At 38.3% G+C, this 19,681-nt stretch overlaps 1 protein-coding gene across 3 annotated transcripts; it reads right to left on the bottom strand.

The window, feature by feature from the left end:
* Nucleotides 1–2,718: 2,718 nt before the first annotated feature.
* On the bottom strand, nucleotides 2,719–18,295 carry LOC139751421 (cation-dependent mannose-6-phosphate receptor-like). Of its 3 annotated transcripts, none has more exons than XM_071666811.1 (6): nucleotides 17,935–18,295; nucleotides 16,680–16,797; nucleotides 15,652–15,770; nucleotides 11,163–11,253; nucleotides 9,279–9,500; nucleotides 2,719–3,039 (listed from the first exon to the last, which is right to left on the bottom strand). In XM_071666811.1, the coding sequence occupies exons 1-6, from the start codon at nucleotides 18,081–18,083 to the stop codon at nucleotides 2,980–2,982; spliced, it is 759 nt and encodes a 252-aa protein (XP_071522912.1). In that variant the 5' UTR covers nucleotides 18,084–18,295; the 3' UTR covers nucleotides 2,719–2,979. The 3 variants fall into 3 exon arrangements, with proteins under 3 accessions (XP_071522912.1, XP_071522914.1, XP_071522913.1); XM_071666813.1 differs by having other exon boundaries at nucleotides 18,252–18,294; XM_071666812.1 differs by lacking the exon at nucleotides 2,719–3,039 and adding an exon at nucleotides 3,046–9,115.
* Between the last annotated feature and the right edge of the window lie 1,386 nt (nucleotides 18,296–19,681).

Here is a 19,681-nt window from a genome sequence, read left to right as displayed (position 1 = left end):
ATGTGGATAGGGAGGTGTGGTTTCAGTGCATTACACATGATAGCTAAAGACTGAGTGTGTCCTGCCGCTACCTCGCTGAACAGGAGGTAGCGATGCAGTTTCCTGTGGGGCAGGGTATACATGTCTGTGTATGTGTATGAATATGTGTATATGTGGATATGTATATGTGTGTTTGGGCATTTATGTATATCTTTTTCTTTTCTTTTCTTTCAAACTATTCGCCATTTCCCGCATTAGCGAGGTAGCGTTAAGAACAGAGGACTGGGCCTTTGAGGGAATACCCTCACCTGGCCCAATTCTCTGTTCCTTCTTTTGGAAAATTGAAAAAAAAAAAATATATATATATATATATATATATATATATATATATATATATATATATATTTTTTTTTTTTTATACTTTGTCGCTGTCTCCCGCGTTTGCGAGGTAGCGCAAGGAAACAGATGAAAGAAATGGCCCAACCCCCCCCCCATACACATGTATATACATACGTCCACACACACAAATATACATACCTACACAGCTTTCCATGGTTTACCCCAGACGCTTCACATGCCTTGATTCAATCCACTGACAGCACGTCAACCCCGGTATACCACATCGCTCCAATTCACTCTATTCCTTGCCCTCCTTTCACCCTCCTGCATGTTCAGGCCCCGATCACACAAAATCTTTTTCACTCCATCTTTCCACCTCCAATTTGGTCTCCCTCTTCTCCTCGTTCCCTCCACCTCCGACACATATATCCTCTTGGTCAATCTTTCCTCACTCATTCTCTCCATGTGACCAAACCATTTCAAAACCCTCTTCTGCTCTCTCAACCACGCTCTTTTTATTTCCACACATCTCTCTTACCCTTACGTTACTTACTCGATCAAACCACCTCACACCACACATTGTCCTCAAACATCTCATTTCCAGCACATCCATCCTCCTGCGCACAACTCTATCCATAGTCCACGCCTTGCAACCATACAACATTGTTGGAACCACTATTCCTTCAAACATAACCATTTTTGCTTTCCGAGATAACGTTCTCGACTTCCACACATTCTTCAAGGCTCCCAGAATTTTCGCCCCCTCCCCCACCCTATGATTCACTTCCGCTTCCATGTTTCCATCCGCTGCCAGATCCACTCCCAGATATCTAAAACACTTCACTTCCTCCAGTTTTTCTCCATTCAAACTCACCTCCCAATTGACTTGACCCTCAACCCTACTGTACCTAATAACCTTGCTCTTATTCACATTTACTCTTAACTTTCTTCTTTCACACACTTTACCAAACTCAGTCACCAGCTTCTGCAGTTTCTCACATGAATCAGCCACCAGCGCTGTATCATCAGCGAACAACAACTGACTCACTTCCCAAGCTCTCTCATCCCCAACAGACTTCATACTTGCCCCTCTTTCCAAAACTCTTGCATTTACCTCCCTAACAACCCCATCCATAAACAAATTAAACAACCATGGAGACATCACACACCCCTGCCGCAAACCTACATTCACTGAGAACCAATCACTTTCCTCTCTTCCTACACGTACACATGCCTTACATCCTCGATAAAAACTTTTCACTGCTTCTAACAACTTTCCTCCCACACCATATATTCTTAATACCTTCCACAGAGCATCTCTATCAACTCTATCATATGCCTTCTCCAGATCCATAAATGCTACATACAAATCCATTTGCTTTTCTAAGTATTTCTCACATACATTCTTCAAAGCAAACACCTGATCCACACATCCTCTACCACTTCTGAAACCACACTGCTCTTCCCCAATCTGATGCTCTGAGGGTGAAGGCATGTATATATATATATACATTATTTATTATATATGTGTGTGTGTCAATGAGTGGATGGGCCATTCTTCATCTGTTTCCTGGTGCAGCCTCACTGACGCGGGAAACGGCAATCAAGTATAATATAAAAAAAATTATATATATATATATATATATTCATACATATTTGCCTTTTCCCACTTTAGCGAGGTAGCATTAAAAACATACCCGAGCCCTTGAGGGAGAATCCTCACTTAGCCCCATTCTCTGCTCCTTCTTTTGGAAAAGTAAAAACTGGAGGGGAGGATTTCCAGCCCCCTGCTCCCTCCCCCTTTTAGTCATCTCTGTGACATGCAGGGAATATATGGGAAGTATTCTTTCTCCCCTATCCCCAGGGGTTTGAATTATGTTAGCATATTCTTTGTCTTTCTCGGGTGCTTTTTCATGTATTTCTTTTATTCTATAATCATTTTATCTGGGGAAACAAAATTTTAAAAACTAATTTTTTTCTAATCTATTTCAAGATGTGGACACATACTTACCCAGTACCTAAGGGTTAGGTTAGGTATACTTTACTGCTACTATTCAGCAAAAAACTATAAAGAAAACATCTCTATATTGGTTAATAATACAATCAAAAGGAAAGATTTGCCTATCTACCTTAAACAATTCTTAGCTTTCATGTTGTCTGTAGAACTTAAGTTCTAAATCTCTCACAAACTTATACAAAAATATTTCTCAGTTCAAAGTAAAATCTTAGTAAAAAAAAATTTCAAAATGATATACTGCTATGAGAAAAGTCATCAGAAAGTATCTGTCTACACTGTTCTGTTATGTACTGTACTACAGTATTTAATATTCCAAGGTTTAACTATACACCTAACTATATCTCTGATGCCTGTTCCCATCAAGGTTTAACTAGTTACACACAAAAGTTATATTCTTTTATTAAAACAACAATCAAAATGACAACATGCTGTTTGCTAGAAGATATAGCCAAATGGTCACATATATGAAGTACAAAATATCAAAAAATAGATCAAATCTTATCTAAATGGAATGTCTCTGACAAAATCTATTATCACAAGATACAACTATAACAGTTAGTCATAAATAGTAATCAGACACTTAAGTATCACATTTGATTTTGTCTCAATGAAACATTGGAGTCATAAACCATGGAACAACTCCCTCATATTCTTTCATAAGTCACATCACCATGTCCACATTTAACAAGGAAGAAAAAACCATCCTGAAAAGAAAAAATTTATCTAATTACAAACTATCATAAGAAGAAAGGTATGTAATTGGCAGAGATCATTACTGGAAAAATTTATTAACACAAATGTAAAATGTATATGCAACATAAGGTAGTCTGATCATCTAATCATGCTCTGTACATCTAAGGCTAAATGTATAAGGCGATGAAACTCTTTCCAAATCCAGATTCATATTCTATTTTCAATTTCTACTCAAAATCATTGCAAAATAGTAATTCACAGTTAAGTAAATTTCCATAAAAATGTGCTTTGACTTGTTTTTTTTCTTCAATTAATATAATTTTTTATTCATTTATCATACTTGATCGCTGTTTCCCGTGTAGATGAGATAAAGTCAGGAAACAGACAAAGGAAGGCCCATCCACTCATGTACACGCATACATATTGGAGGTGGAAGGATCGAGTGAAAAAGATTTTGAGTGATCAGGGCCTGAACATACAAGAGGGTGAAAGGCTTGCAAGGAATAGAGTGAATTGGAAAGATGTGGTATAATGGGGTCGATGTGCTGTCAATGGATTGAACCAGGGCATGTGAAGCGTCTGGAAAGGCCTGTGGGGCCTGGATGTGGAAAGGGAGCTGTGGTTTTGGTGCATTACACATGACAGCTAGAGCCTGAGTGTGAACAAATGTGGCCTTTTTTGTTTTTTCCTAGCGCTACCTCGCCACCCCACTCCACAGGAAACAGCATGGTCACCCTCTGTGTCAGGAAGGTAGTGCCAGGAAACAGACAAAAAAGGCTACATCCACACACAATAATTCTCTAGCTGTCATGTGTAATGCACCAAAACCACAGCTCCCTATCCACACTGAGGCTCCACAGACCTTTCCATAGTTTACCCCAGATGTTTCACATGCCCTGGTTCAGTCCACCGACAGCAAGTCAACCCAGGTGTACCAGATCGTTCCAATTCACTCTATTCCTTGCAAGCCTTTAACCTTCCTGCATGTTCAGGTCCCATTCGCTCAAAATCTTTTTCACTCCATCCTTCCACCTCCAGTTTGGTCTCCTACATCTCCTTGTTCCCTCCACCTCTGACACATATATCTTCTTTGTCAACCTTTCCTCACTGATTCTCTCACTATGTCCAAACCATTTAAACAGGAAACAGGAAACAGACAAAAAAGGCTACATCCACACACAATAATTCTCTAGCTGTCATGTGTAATGCACCAAAACCACAGCTCCCTATCCACATTGAGGCTCCACAGACCTTTCCATAGTTTACCCCAGATGTTTCACATGCCCTGGTTCAGTCCACCGACAGCAAGTCAACACAGGTGTACCAGATCGTTCCAATTCACTCTATTCCTTGCAAGCCTTTAACCTTCCTGCATGTTCAGGTCCCATTCGCTCAAAATCTTTTTCACTCCATCCTTCCACCTCCAGTTTGGTCTCCTACATCTCCTTGTTCCCTCCACCTCTGACACATATATCTTCTTTGTCAACCTTTCCTCACTGATTCTCTCAATATGTCCAAACCATTTAAACACACCCTCTTCTGCTCTCTCAACCACACTCTTTTTATTACCACACATCTCTCTTGCTCTTTCATTACTTACTTGATCAAACTACCTTACACCACATACTGTCCTCAAACATTTCATTTCCAACATATCCACCTCCCTCCATACAACCCTATCGACAGCCCATGCTTCGCAACCATATAATATTGCTGGAACTACTATTCCTTCAAACACACCCATTTTTGCTCTTCGAGATAACGTTATCTCTTTCCTCACATTCTACATTACTCCCAGAACCTTTGCTATCTCCCCATTCCTATGACTCACTTCGGCTTCCATGGTTCCATTTGCTGCCAAGTCAACTCCCAGATATCTACAACACTTCACTTACTCCACTTTTTCTCTAACCTTACATTGCAACTAACTTGCTCTTGTTCACACTTACTCTCAACTTCATCCTTTCACATGCTTTTCCAAACTCAGTCACCAACTTATGCAGTTTCTCACTCAAGTCAACCACCAGTGCTGTATCAGTGGTGAACAATAATTGACTCGCTTCCCAGGCCCTCTCATCCCCAAAAGACTCCATACTTGCATTTATCTCCCTATCACCCCGTCCATAAACATATTAAAAAACCATGGTGACATCACACACCCCTGCTGCAGACCAACCTTCACTGCAAACCGATTACTCTCCTCTTTTGCCAGTCGTAAACATGCCTTGCACTCCTGATAAAAATTTCTCTGCTTCTAGGAGCTTGCCTCCCACACCATATATTCTTAAAACCTTCCACAAAGCATCTCTATCAACCCTATCAATTAATTCTATTCCATTATACTTGATTGCCATTTCCCACGTCAGCGAGGTGGCATCAGGAAACAGACGAAGAATAACCCATCCACTCATAAACATGTACATATACATAAGTACATATTCATACTTGCCTTCAATCCATTGCCAGAGCCACTCCCTGCTTCAGTGAGGTAGCGCCTGAAAAACAGACCAAAAAGGCCACATTTGTTCGCACTCAGTCTCTAGCAGTCATGTGTAATGCACCGAAACCACAGCTCCCTTTCCACATCCAGGCCCCACAGACCTTTCCATGATTTACCCCAGATGTTTCACATGCCCTGGTTCAGTCCATTGACAACACATTGACCCCAGTAAACACATCATTCCAATTCACTCTATTCCTTGCACACCCCTCACCCTCCTGTATGTTCAGGCCCTGATAACTCAAAATCTTTTTCACTCCATCCTTCCACCTCCAGTTTGGTCTCCCGCTTCTCCTTGTTCCCTCCACCTCTGCCACATAAACCCCCTTTGTCAATCTTTCTTCACTTATTCTCTCCATATGTCCAAACCATTACAACATACCCTCTTCTGCTCTCTCAACCACACTTTTTGTTACCACACACCTCTCCTACCCTTTCATTATTTACTCAATCAAACCACCTCACCACATACTGTCCTTAAGTATTTAATTTCCAACACATCCACCATCCTCTGCACAACCCTTATCTATAGCCCATGCCTCACAACCATATAATATTGTTGGAACTACTATTCCTTTAAACATACCCATTTATGCTCTCTGAGATAATGCTCTCTCTTTCCACACATTCTTCATCGCTCCCACAACTTTTGCCCCCTCCCCCACCCTGTGACTCACTTTTGCTTCCATGGTTCCATTCACTGCTAAGTCCACTCCCAGATATCTAAAACACTTCACTTCCTCCAATTTTTTTCCATTCAAACTTACATCCCAATTAACTTGTTCCTCAACCCTGCTGAACCTAATAACCTTGCTCTTATTCACATTCACTCTCAACTTTCTCCTTTCACACACTTTTCCAAACTCAGTCACCAACTTCTGCACTTTCTCACCTAAATCAGCCATAAGTGCTGTATCATCAGCAAACAACAACTGACTTACTTCCCTGGCCCTTTCATCCACAACAGACTGCATATTCGCTCCTCTCTCCAAAACTCTTGCATTTACTTCCCTAACCACCCCATCCAAAAACAAATAAAAAAACCATGGAGACATCACACACCCCTCCCGCAGACCAACTTTCACTGGGAACCAGTCACTCTCCTCTCTTCCTAATACACATGCCTTATACCCTTGATAAAAACTTTTCACTAATTCTGGGAGCTTACTTCCCACACCATATATCTTAAGACCTTCCACAAAGCATCTCTATCCACCTTATCATATGCCTTCTCCAGATCCATAAATGCTACGTATAAATCCATCTGTTTTTCTAAATATTTCTCACACACACATTCTTCAAAGCAAACACCTGATCCACACATCCTCTACCAGTTCTGAAACTATACTGCTTCTCCCCAATCTGATGCTCTGTACGTGCCTTCACCCTCTCAATCAATACCCTCCTACACAGTTTTATGGGAATACTCAACAAACTTATGCCTCTGTAGTTTGAATAATAACCTTTATCCCTTTGCCTTTGTACAATGGCACTAAACACGCATTCTGCCAATCATCCATAATCCATAATCCATCAACAACATAATCGACCCCAATCTTAATAAATTCAAATGCAATACTATCCAAACCTGCAACCTTGCTGGATTTCATCATAAGCAAGGCTTTCACAACCTCTTTTCTCTTAACCAAACCATTCTCCCTGACCCTCTCACTTCGCACACCACTACAACCAAATCACCCTTCATCTGCCTCTCTATCATCAAACACATTTAACAAACCTTCAAAATACTCACTCCATCTCCTCACTTCATCACTACCTGTTATTACTTCCCCCCTTCACTGATGTTCTCATTTGTTCTCTCGTCTTTCAATCGTTATTAACTCCTTCCAAAACATGTTTTTCTTCTCCCTAAAGTTTAATGATACTCTCTCACCCCAACTCTCATTTGCCCTCTTTTTCAACCCTTGAACATTCCTTCCTCTTGACCTCCTGCTGCTTTCTTTTAAACATCTCCCAGTCATTTACACTCTTTCCTTGTAAGTATCATCCAAACACCTCCCTTTTCTCTTTAACAAACAACTTTACTTCATCCCATCACTCAATACTCTTTCTAAGTTGGAGGCTCCAGTTATGGTTAGAAGTCTACATCAAAGCTGGGCCTTATTTGAAGTATCTAGAGGTTACTGAAAGGAAGAAAGAAGAGATGTGGAAAAGCATATACAATTATTGGAGGAATTAAAAAAAGCTGTCTTTTAAAACATGTCAGGTCACAGTCAATAGGAAAGTTATGAGAGGGTAGAGAGTTCCAAAGCTTTGAGGAGTAGTGAAAGTAACAGTTCTCAAAAAGGCCCACTCTTGAGTTGCCAGTGGCTATGCAGTAATCAAATGACAAAGTAGCTTACCGAGTATTGTATGGTCTAGCTAATAGTGGGGAACACAAGCAGCCAGCTCTCTGGAGTAAAAACAAATACCTTATACATGAAGGAAAGTGAACCAACATTGTAGCACAAAGAAAGTGGATTAAGTGGGAAGACTGATAAGCTGGACCACTTTCAACTCAGCTCTATCTAGTAGGGATACAAAGCTACATAAGGATGGATCAATCCTTTTTAATGTCCTTAACCAAAGGCATTGTCAACAACTTTTGGAATTCAACCATTCCTCCTCTATTCTGGCCTGATCAATTTATAGCTAACTTTCCACCAGATAAAGCCTCTTCTCATCACCTTATTTTACTTTAACTCTACTTCGGAACATTCTGAACCTATGCTTTACTATAATCTCCTTGAACATGGTCCTCCAAATTCTCTCAGCAACTGGTGGGCAGGGTGAATGTGCCAGATGGTATGCCATGTCAAAATTTAAATAAAAAGTATGCCCCTGAGCTAGTTTCAGTAATTGCTCACCTATTTTACTTCTATGTAAGAGATCAATCCTTTCATTTTTCTTGGAAGGATGCCTTGATCTAGCCCATCCCTAAGAAACAAGACTTTTCATACCCTTATTACTCCTTACTACTGTTCCATCACTCTAACTTCTGTATCACTAAAGTCTTAGAAGCTCTTCTTAACTTTATCTATTTAAGCATTCAGAATTCCAGTCTCTTCTTTCAAATCACCAGAAATATTTTTACAGTGCATGGATTATCAGTCCTCTCTCCTACATGACCCACCTCTAGCCTCCTCTCTTAGAGAACCTGGTGAATCTTTTGTCATGGACCTAGGAATCTCTTAAGTATTTGAAAGGGTGAAGCAAAATTCCTCTCTTACTAAACTTCTTTCCATTAGTGTTTCCACTTCTCTCTGTTTTTTACAGCATAATTTCCTTTACAGTTATTATATCACATAAGTCACCCATGAAGTGACATATCTGTCTTACACTGCTAACAGTGGTATCCCACAGGATACTGTTATATTATCTATGTTCTTTCTTTACTACATAAATGATATTCATCCTCTAAACATATTCACTCTTATGCTGATGACCCCACTCTACAATCTTCAACTCACTTTTCTTCCACTTTTGATTCTAACACTCATTCTTTTTCTAAGAATGAAAAATATTTCCCCCTTTCTTCATTTCTTTATTTGGACCAATGCAGCACTCCCAAATGTGGAAGCAATAATCTGGAAAGTGTTCAACAATGCAAATAAATATAACTTTTTACCTAAAACAAAAACTTATAACCAAACTATCCTAATGTAAAAAGGAAAACAGTCTAATACATATAAATGTATATAAAACTTGAATAAATCAGTACACCAATAAAATAAGGCAATGTGACCTTACCTGAACAAGAAATGGGAAATCCATCCAAAAACTTAAATGTGGCATCAGCTCTAATCCTCGTGCTCCTATTACATAGCGACGATACATAAGTCCCACAAAAAGATACGTGGCAACAAATAATAGCAGCAACAGAAGCAGAAATGAACCAACGGACATTCCATGAGGAAGAATTGGGGTGCCACAACCATCAACACAGGCACATCGAGAAATTAAAGTAATTTTCTGAAAATGAGAATGCTTGAGTTTACTACAGAGGAACCAAATACTGATATATAGTCAGCATAAAGGCTTGAAAAAAATGTCTGCTTACCCAGCTTACCCTTTTATTTTCAGGTGACTCATCCCAGATATATGCTGTCCTCCAACATGTTTCAAATTATAAGGGTCATTGTTGTTTTCAAAAATAAAGTATTCTGACTGGAAGAATTGTATGTAATGGTGCATATGGCCAATGGAGTGAGATGCAACTCACCTAACATGATAAAGAGAAAAAAGGATAAACTAAACATCAACTACAGTAAACTACTCAGATGATAACACTATTCCCAAGAGTATCAGGTTGCCAAGTATACCCATAATGATGACATTCCCCTCTTACCTCTAAAATGAAGTCTAGGTTTACATGAATCAAAGACAAGCAAGCAGATGAAGTTAGTTATTTCAGATTATTCATGCCGCAGCAGAGAAATAAACTCTCATCAAAACCCCTCTTCCTTAAAAGGCAAATGAGCTTTGTGATGCATGAGCAAGCAGATATCTTGGCAAAAATGGGGTTTGGTAATGCAAGCATATATCTTGGCAAAAATGGAGTTTGGTAATGAACTGTCACACTAACACAAATGAAAATTCTCCATTAAACCTTTCAGTAATTATTACAATCTTTCCATTTCCAATCTACTACAGTGGATCAGGTACATACAGCCCCTAAAACATCACTCATGCACATTCTAAACCCGTGTCCAGTGTACTAATATGGTGATACATTTGTTGAGACCACTGCCATACCAAAAATTCTTTAAAATTTTCCTTTCATTAATGCTCACACTCCATCTATCCATCTCTTCTCTGGTCTATCTCTCCTCCTCAGACCTTTTACTGTACTACAATGAAACTTACAGACCACCTTATCATCTGCCATATGTTTTCCCATTCACTATGGCTGCAGCTTATACCTTACAATATTTCATATGTTCTCTGTGTGATCAAATTTCTTCAACCATGTCTATTTCTCCAGGCAAAATATGCTTTTGGTGGAATCCTACACATTATTACCTGATTCGAGAGCCTTTATTTTTTCTGTACATTGGAAAGTCTACACAAAAATGTCATGGAGGCCTATACATTTCGAAACCAAATAAAAATTCTATTATTTTATCACTGAAAAGATGTAAGGAATGGGGGTAACAGCCTTGGTAAATCCTTAAAAGTCTGTGTGACCTTTAATTAATACTGGGCAAATTGTAAATGAAATTCTTAAAGTGATGAAATTTGGCATTACAACAATGTAGTGTAAAAAATGTGGATACTAAATTCAAACACATACTTCAGAAATAAATACTTTAGTATGTTTAATAACAATAAATTTTATGACATGCATCAAAAAAGTTAAATGTAGCTGTTGCAGTGGGAATCTAAGGGTGTGACATGAGAACATATTATGGGATTGTATGCTAAACAGATGCTCAGATGGATTAATGTTAATGCCCTATGAACCCAAGTCTTAACAATATGGCATTAACCATTATGCTGATAATATAAATAATAATAAAGCACAGTTTTATGACTTTACAATGTTCACTTTGGGCCCAAAAGTTGTGTTCATCGTAGAAAACTTATAAACAGCAGAAATCTTTCCAAGCATTCATTTATGCATAATGTACTTACATATACACTTCTGTGCATTCCACGTGTTTCTCCCCACACGTCTAATGAATCCTTCGTATCATTCGTACACTGTAAAATTAAATTTGTTTGCCTGAAACACACAAAAAGAGTGGTTTATTTACAACAAAATATCTCTGCCCTTAGGTAAGGCATATCAATGAACTTTGTCAAGATCTAATTGGAATGAAATCAAGTGAAAGAATTTAATGTTAGGTACTGCTATTAATTTCATTAGTGACAGAGGTCATATTCTGTGGTAGCTGAATGAATGCCCTAATCATGGTCATCTGATATGGGCTGTAGGTGGGGTCTGGACACCCTTCCCTTCTTATATTCTAATTTCTAAAAATTGAATTGGAATAAGGATCTAAGTGAAAAATAACCTTTCTCCTCAATCAAGCTGGGTTGTTTGATTGTATGTGGATATAACGACAATGAAAAGAAGGGAGAGATAGGTAGAATGAAGATAGAAACCTTGATGTTCTAGTTATCAGTGGAACAAAGTTAAAGACGAAAGGGAAGAACAGTTTGGAAATATCTTAAGAGGTAAAATCAGGGGCTAGTGTTAGGAGGAGACCTAAGGAAGGGGGGTAGCATTGCTGCTGAGGGAATAATGGTGTGATTGTGTGGAAGAGTAAGGAAGGCAGCCTGACACTGATGAGAGTAAATATTAAAATGGATTACGAATGGTGTGTGATTATTCTCGCTTATGCCTCTAGCTGCAAAAGATATATGGAAGAGAGGCAAGTCTGAGTGTGTCAGCAGTTTTGATGCAAGAGATCGAGTATTGGTGATAGGTGTTTTGAATGCAAGAGTGAGTAGTGTAGCAGTTGAATTTATAATCAGGGAATGGGGTACCCTGTAATGTGAATGAAAATGGTAAATAGCTTGTAGAATCCTCAACTAAAAAAGAGCTAGTGGTTGGGAATACCAGGTATAAAAATAGGGATATGTGTAACTACTTGTGGAAGAGTTCAGATGACAGAAAGAAGGAATTAATGAATTATATATTAACTGAAAGGCTTGTGAAGAAGAGACTCTTGGATGTGAATGTGCTACGACAAGCAGCTGGTGGTAAGTCTGATCATTACTTGGTGGAGGCAAGGATAAATGTTTATAAAGGCTTTAGGAAGAGAGGAAATGATATGAGTGGGAAGAGGGTGGTGAAAGTGAGTGAGCATGGAAAAAAGGCTTATGTGAAGAGATACCAGGAAAGACTGAATGTAGAATGGTAAAATATGAGAATAAATGAGGATAGGGTTGTGAGTGAGGAAGACAGCTAATACTGTACAGTACTGTAGCAATGACACCTTCGAAAGATTATTGAATTGTCAGCTTAAGCATATACATGATCAATCTAAAATGGGCAATTATGAACAACATATGGCTGCAAATTGTGAACTAAGCAAGATACCTGGTGAGTACTACATGGTAACACCTCATGCAACCTCATGTCAGGTACTCATAGGTGCTTTTCTGTATGTACTATCACTCAAAAAGTATCTGAAAAATATCATTCATGATAATAGGACATATCGGTAAGTAGGTAGGTAAGCAGTAGTTGGTAGGCAGCCAACAACCTGGGAGGTAAATTACGAGTACTACCTTTGTTGGTGTTGGGAGGGTCAGTGACAACTGAGTATTGAGCCAGCACTTTAGTGGTTAAGTTGCACTCCAATGACCCAGTCAGCTGTGTTTTCTTTCTACCTCACCTAAACTGGACTACTGGCAGTCTGTCCAAAAACATACAATCTCTCCTTGTCATTCATAACACTTGACAACACTTAAACCACACAGCTCATTCTTTGTAACTATATTTTTCTGAGGTGAGCACTATGCACCAACCCTACCTTTTAGCGAAATGGTAGGAGCAATAGATAGAAGCAGTAGATAAGAACAATTAGGCAGGAACATTAGGTAGAAGTAGTGTGTAGGAATATTAAGCAGGAGCTTTAGGTACACAGAGTCAGGAAGAGCATTAGGTAGGAACCCCTGCAAGCACTGCACTAGAGTTGCCCTCTGCCTGTGGCCTGTTAAGGGTTAGGCACAGAAGGATACGAAGTGGGACTGGAGTTCACAAGTTAAGGAGACTACTGCTGTGGCCACCACCTTGAGGTGGGAACAGGCATCATAGATATAGATAGATAGAACAGAAGATGCATTGGTCATAAATTTTTTGGGAAATGCTAGAGGACCCAGAGTGAAGTTCGTAGCCGTGCATGCTACAACGGTTGCCATGATGTATGTAAGACACTTCCTGCTGGTTGATATCAACATCTTATATATGAATCATATTCATATGGTTATATAACTGGGAATGATCGTGGGAAGGCATAATCCAGGTTAGACACATACAGTAAACTTTGTGCAAGATGATGCTAAAATGTTCCTCTGCATAACATAAGGAGAAAATGTATATGTTGACTGTACCCTTAAGTAGAATTTGGTACTGACATATTTATTAGGTATAAAGGTAGTAATATGATTATGATAATAGGTAAGGGAAAGAGTAATGGCATCTCATCTATTACATTAATATTTAGTGTAACTACCTCCCATGTCCACACCACTGTTCAAGTGTCGGGGCATGAATGCTGCCAACTCTAATGTCAGCTGTTGTCCATCTGGGCTACGAGGGGGTTCCCATGCCTACAAGGCATTACTGATGACCACAGCATGACTACAATGTTAGTTGTGTGGGAAGTCTTTTCCCCCGTGAAACAACCCAGGCTCACGTCAGTGAGCTTCCCATCAACCCCTGCATGTATCCATCTAAACTCTGCAGTTGCATATCCATCCTCCCAGTACCCACATGTTGGGCATTGAATCAAAAATTAAAAACCTATAAAGTTTACATGAGAAAGACAGACAACATGATTGGCCCATGACTGGGTTGTCTGAAAAAAGAAAAAAATAAGATATAACTATAAGATATACCTTAAAAAAATTCAATTTTGCTCGGTAGTTTTTTAAGCTATCACTGACTCCCAGCTGCTGCATAATAGCCTTCTAGTGTCACATTACCAATGGCGTTTATACGTTTTATAAAATATTTGTCTAAATAACTTTTGAATGTATTTATAGTTTTAGCATTTACTGTGTCTGATGGTAACTTATTCCAGTGTTCAACACACCTATAGGAAAAGAAGCATTTTCCCATGTCTGTACTACATCTTTTAGTTTTGAATTTTATTCCATTTGTCCTAATAATAGCATTTGCTTGTATTTCAAAAAAAGATGATCGTGGTTTTCTTTATCGAACTTGTTCAGAATTTTGAACACTTGGATTAAGTCACCACGAAGTCTATGTTTTTTAAGGGAGAAGAGATCCAACTGTTTTAGCCTCTCTTTGTATCCCAAATTTCTAAGGGGTGGGATCAATTTTGTCCCATGTCTTTGTCCTACTGATAAAGGTGTATTTCTGCTGCTGAGGCATAGAGAACTATAATTGCAAAAGTTACCATGTTGAATAATCAATGGCACTGTTATGAATATGATGTCATTGAAATATCCTGTATTGTGTCATTATAAGCTACCACAATTTTAAACAGCTGCAGCAACCCTACTGGTGCAAAGGTGCCCAAACAACAGGGGTTGTACTGTTCATTTTGAAACTCATCAAACCCTACATTTCAGTTACTTTTTTGGCAATAGTACATTAGTTATGCACAAATCACCTAAAAGTCTGTAATAACTTAAAAATCAATTAAATAAAGTCTATAAAATGATAACAATGAGATGACAGGATAACCTATTCCAGCAGGGAAATATAAACATTGAATCAATACACTTCATAGAACACAGTATTGGTGTCCCAAGCAAAGAATGTGCAACATCAAAAATGAAAGAACCAAATTTGTAAAGCTTGCAAGTCCAGAGCTTGTGGCATTATAGGAAGATGGATCATTTTCATTTGCTGTTGTGGTTTATGTGTAAATTAGCTTAAAAGTATGTAAAAGTTTGTAATGAGATCAAAACACAAGGAAAGAAAGTCTGTATAATGCATTAACAATCAGTAAATGAAAACAAAACCTAAACCCGTGTGAGAACAAACAGTGAATCTAAGTATAGTTCACAGATGGGGTGAGTGTAGACATTTGGCACAAAAGACAGGGATCATTTCCCTTTACTGATCCACACAAGCTTTCTTCATTCTTTGTATGCCAACAAGCTGTCTTGTCAGTAGTTCACCAGGCTTTAACCAAATAACCAGAACGTATCATAAACATAAAAAACAATGGATATGTAAACGTAAAAAGAATGCACCTCTTTAGGAGGAGAAAACAACAAACAGCAGGCCATAGTAAAGCAATAGAGCAATCTATGAGGTAGGCAAATGGATGAGGGTCATAATGAATAAATAGACATATTGACCATGTTATAAGGGAGAGATTCACTACAGTCATTCTACTTCAAACTGCAAATTGGAATATAAAGCACACAAAAGGGGCAAATAAACAGAAACCTCAACAGTTTGCATAATACTTACGTGTCACCATTTGCATTGTAGTACGAAACTATCCATTTCTGAGTTGCATTACTGAATTTAAAAGTAGCAGACTGTTGAGTTCCAATGTTGATATAACCTTGTGCACTACTCTGACACACCTATGGATGATTTTGTTTGTTAATTCTCCGATCCTTTGTGAAACACAGGTTATTTCTTACTGTATACATTAACAGTGTCTTCTAAACAGATGAAATACCTACTATATATCACATGAGGGAATCCTGGAATGCTAATCAAACACTGCTGCAATGCTGTGAATTGGTTGTATATGAAAACACAAAGAGGGCAGCTGAAAATCTATAATCTATATCATCAAAGTTTAGTTTATTGTCATATTTCTTTCTTTCTCTATTCCTCTAACATTTCATCATACTTACAAAATGTTTGTGAGTTTAACCAAAATTTAACAAAATCACAGCATTGTTTGCCTTGTTACTACATTTGACATACATAACATATAAGCTAATAATATAGCTATGGGAAAAGCTGAAAAAATTATTCAGGTCCTAAGATGAAGGGAGCAAGTCAACTCCCTTGCAGTTAAAATGCCCAATGTTAGATCTTTTCCATCACAGGGTTAGGCTTCCTAAAAATCCTGTCAAACTATATGCACACTATGGCAAGAACTGCTCATTAATAACCAAAATAAATGTAATTCTGGTTAAGTCACTATGGCCTGAGCTGCTCATTATAATAAAAATAAATGCTGTTGAACAGAAAGTCTGAAAACATTTTAGAGCTGACATCTGATGTAGCCAAAACCTCATGTCACTGATAATGGATCTACTCTAGGATTTTTCATGAGAATTAGAGAATCATACAACATTAACGTTATCGACTTGAATTCCAAAAATTCTTGACATTTTTTTAACCATTTGTTGAACGCTCCTAACTGAAAGCGTACAATATTTTAATAATTTTCAAGGGTGAAACTCAGTTTTTTAAGATACAATAACTCTAAACACTCAATAGCCCTATTCTAATGACATAGTGAATGAATGACTTACAGCAACATTTTTACTGCATGACATCCGTTGGCCATCAGGAGGGTAAACATAAGAGTAACACGGATTGTAGGAATATAAACTTTTATCAGTCTTGTTTCTAGCTGGGTAGTCTTTAAACCTGAAAAGAAATATTTTTTTTAAATAAGAATAGAGCCTGGTTATAATCATAAACTTTGGTGATTGCTATTTTCCTTGAAATGTTGCCACCATTAATGGCTGTTCTTCCCAACTCTACATACTTTTGTTCCACTAGAGGTTTTCTGTTTACATTCTTTCATGTCATTTTTGGTACATGTTTCTCTATGATCCTGTTATGATAATTTCCGAAAATATTCCACATTTTATAGATAGTTTTAATATTTACAAGGGTTATGTATCAAGGAAAATATAAAATCAATTAATGCAAAAGTAGATAATACACTTGTAAAATATCAAAAGAACCTATAAAAGTCTCATCGACCCCCACCAAATAACTAGAATAATACCAGAAACCTACCGCGATTAAATTTGTATGCTGCTGGGGATTGCACCGAGTCATCTGTTTACATCATGCGAAGTTAGCAATGCATCTTCATGTGTAACTAAAAATCTTTTGAACACATAATTGAAAATTATAAATTTTGACTGCTAGAAGGTTAGGTGAGGTTTTCTGAAGTTTTGTTGATAATTACAATCGTATTACCTACTTCTACTTTAACACAATATTTTCACAGATATACAATTGTCACCTTAATTAATATAATTCACTACAAAATTCTAATATCATACAATACACAATACAACATCACCCTTCACAGGCATATCTGTAATCATAGATGTAAAGCTAAATTGATAAATTACCAAGAATCGTCCATTATTCCTTAACCCTTCGGGATACTAAACCTTTACCCTTTATTCTCAATCACTTAATCGATCTCAAGCAAGGAAATAATAAGAGGTAAGATTGGAGCAGTAAACTGAATACAACAGGTAAAACCAATTATGATACTTCCCACTGGGCTCTCCTGAAAAGAAGAAATCCAAATGTAATATTGTTTGTAATATACATCAGTAATACCTATACAACCAATGACATTTTTTTTTTTATTGAAAGTTTTTTTTCTGTATTTCATATTTCATCATTTTGTTTTGCGACCTCCATCAGAAAGATGAAACAGCCCACACATCCCGGTGTGTAACCACAAGCTCAACACAACCTTAGCTTGATAAGCTACCCAACCCATCCTGGGGACACCACGAGTCACACAGGACTTACCTCGGAGCATCGAGGGGCGAGGCGGCTACCTTCATGAGGTTAATCTCAGAGCCATTATCAAATTGGTACCTGCACGAAGACATCTGGGTGTGGGCCAGCACTCCGGCAGCCACACCCAACACAACCAAACTAACACGAAACTTGGACATTATTCACGACTTTACTCCTATACCGATTTTGTCATGAAGACATTGTTGTTATAACAAATTGTAAATAAAAAGTTATTCGGAACTGAGAAACGTAAAGATATCTGAACATCTGCCCAACTGGGGAGACAGTTTCTGATGTGAATAGAGGTAGTTACTGCTCGTCGTTACTTCCTGCAGTTCCTACTGGCCATCGTGGTGTGTTGACATCTGACTTGCGTTCGTACAGGTTGAAGCTACAAGAATCCGGATACCATATTTCACGTCAGTCGTTTTACCGTTCGTCAAATCATTCTTTAACTCCATGCTTATTTTTTCCCCGTAAAGTATTGATTACATCATTTGTTTTACGATAAGTACTATTAATTGCGTACAAAAATGACACAACGGTAAAAGTAGTAAACAAAGTCTTCTACTCATGACCTAACAATTCAAACTCACAAATATTAAAGGGTGTGTCGTCAGTTGAAATTCTGGCCAGCTAAATCTTCCTCGTGTCCTGTTCCCTTACTTTGATAACTGTAAGATCATATTAATGAAATATATGCATAATATTTACGGATTTTTTATGAAAGAGGACGCCTGTGTTCTAGATTAATAATCTGTTCTACTCTTATGTAACTGTTCATGCCACTGATAAAAAATATAAAAATGTGTCGATTTTGTAATTACAATCCTATAAAAATTCAACTTGCATTCTGATGAAAAGTGCATATCTCCTTTAACATCACGTGGATCCATGATATGTAGTAAAACCTGTGACGTTGACATATTTATTAACAAATGTTAAACAATAACATATTCTAAGCAGTGACTCACATTTGGTGGAAAACTAGGTGGACGCTGCATAGGGCGCCATGTTGTCCCGCGTAGACCCTACTGCAGGCTGGTGTCTAGCATGGATATGGATGAGTCACGAACCAGATGCTACATTACATGTCGAAATCAAACTGAATATCATCTGTAGATCCACAGGTAAAATTTTGATTGGTACACAAATGCATATTTCGAAAGTAGTGTTTGTTCACGTTGAAGGCTCCAGTCACGGATATAAGGCCACACAGAGCCAAGACCTAGTTGAAATAAACAGATAATTATGAAACGGGAAAAGGAAAACACGTGAAAATATTTACGAATTTTGGAGAAAGTGAAAAACCTGTCTTGTGAAATGTGCCAGGTCATATCTACTGGGAAGGACATGAAAAGATGAGGAGTTCCAAAGTTTGGACGTGTAGGGAAAGAAGCAGGTATCAAAACGGCCCACCCTTGAGTTGCCGATGGCCACACAGTAACCATACTGTGTGTGTGTGTGTGTGTGTGTGTGTGTGTGTGTGTGTGTGTGTGTGTGTGTGTGTTGCTAGCGGGTTAGCACATATCATGAGCATGCATCGTCATACGTGACAGCCATACCGGACGTCATGGCCAAGTTGACCCCCAGCTAATGTGGTAGAACGGGGGTGTCCACTCTTTGCCTCCCACATGGCTCGATCAACTGGTGTCAAGGTCGAGGGTGAAGGGGGTCATGGCATGTTATAACATGGAGGTCACGAGGAGGGAGTTATAACATGGAGGTCATGAGGAGGGGGTTATAATATGGAGGT

Source organism: Panulirus ornatus, chromosome 11 (assembly GCF_036320965.1).
Source record: "Panulirus ornatus isolate Po-2019 chromosome 11, ASM3632096v1, whole genome shotgun sequence".
NCBI classification, from domain to species: Eukaryota; Metazoa; Arthropoda; class Malacostraca; order Decapoda; family Palinuridae; genus Panulirus; species Panulirus ornatus.
This window is presented reverse-complemented; position numbering and strand designations above follow the sequence as displayed.

Coding starts and splice junctions, on each gene's coding strand:
- LOC139751421 (XM_071666811.1), bottom strand. CDS start 18,083: ATGTCCAAGTTTCGTGTTAGTTTGGTTGTGTTGGGTGTGGCTGCCGGA. Junction 16,798..17,934: donor TCGCCCCTCGATGCTCCGAG/GTAAGTCCTGTG, acceptor ATTTCTTTTCAG/GTTTAAAGACTACCCAGCTA. Junction 11,254..15,651: donor TACAATGCAAATGGTGACAC/GTAAGTATTATG, acceptor TGTGTGTTTCAG/GCAAACAAATTTAATTTTAC.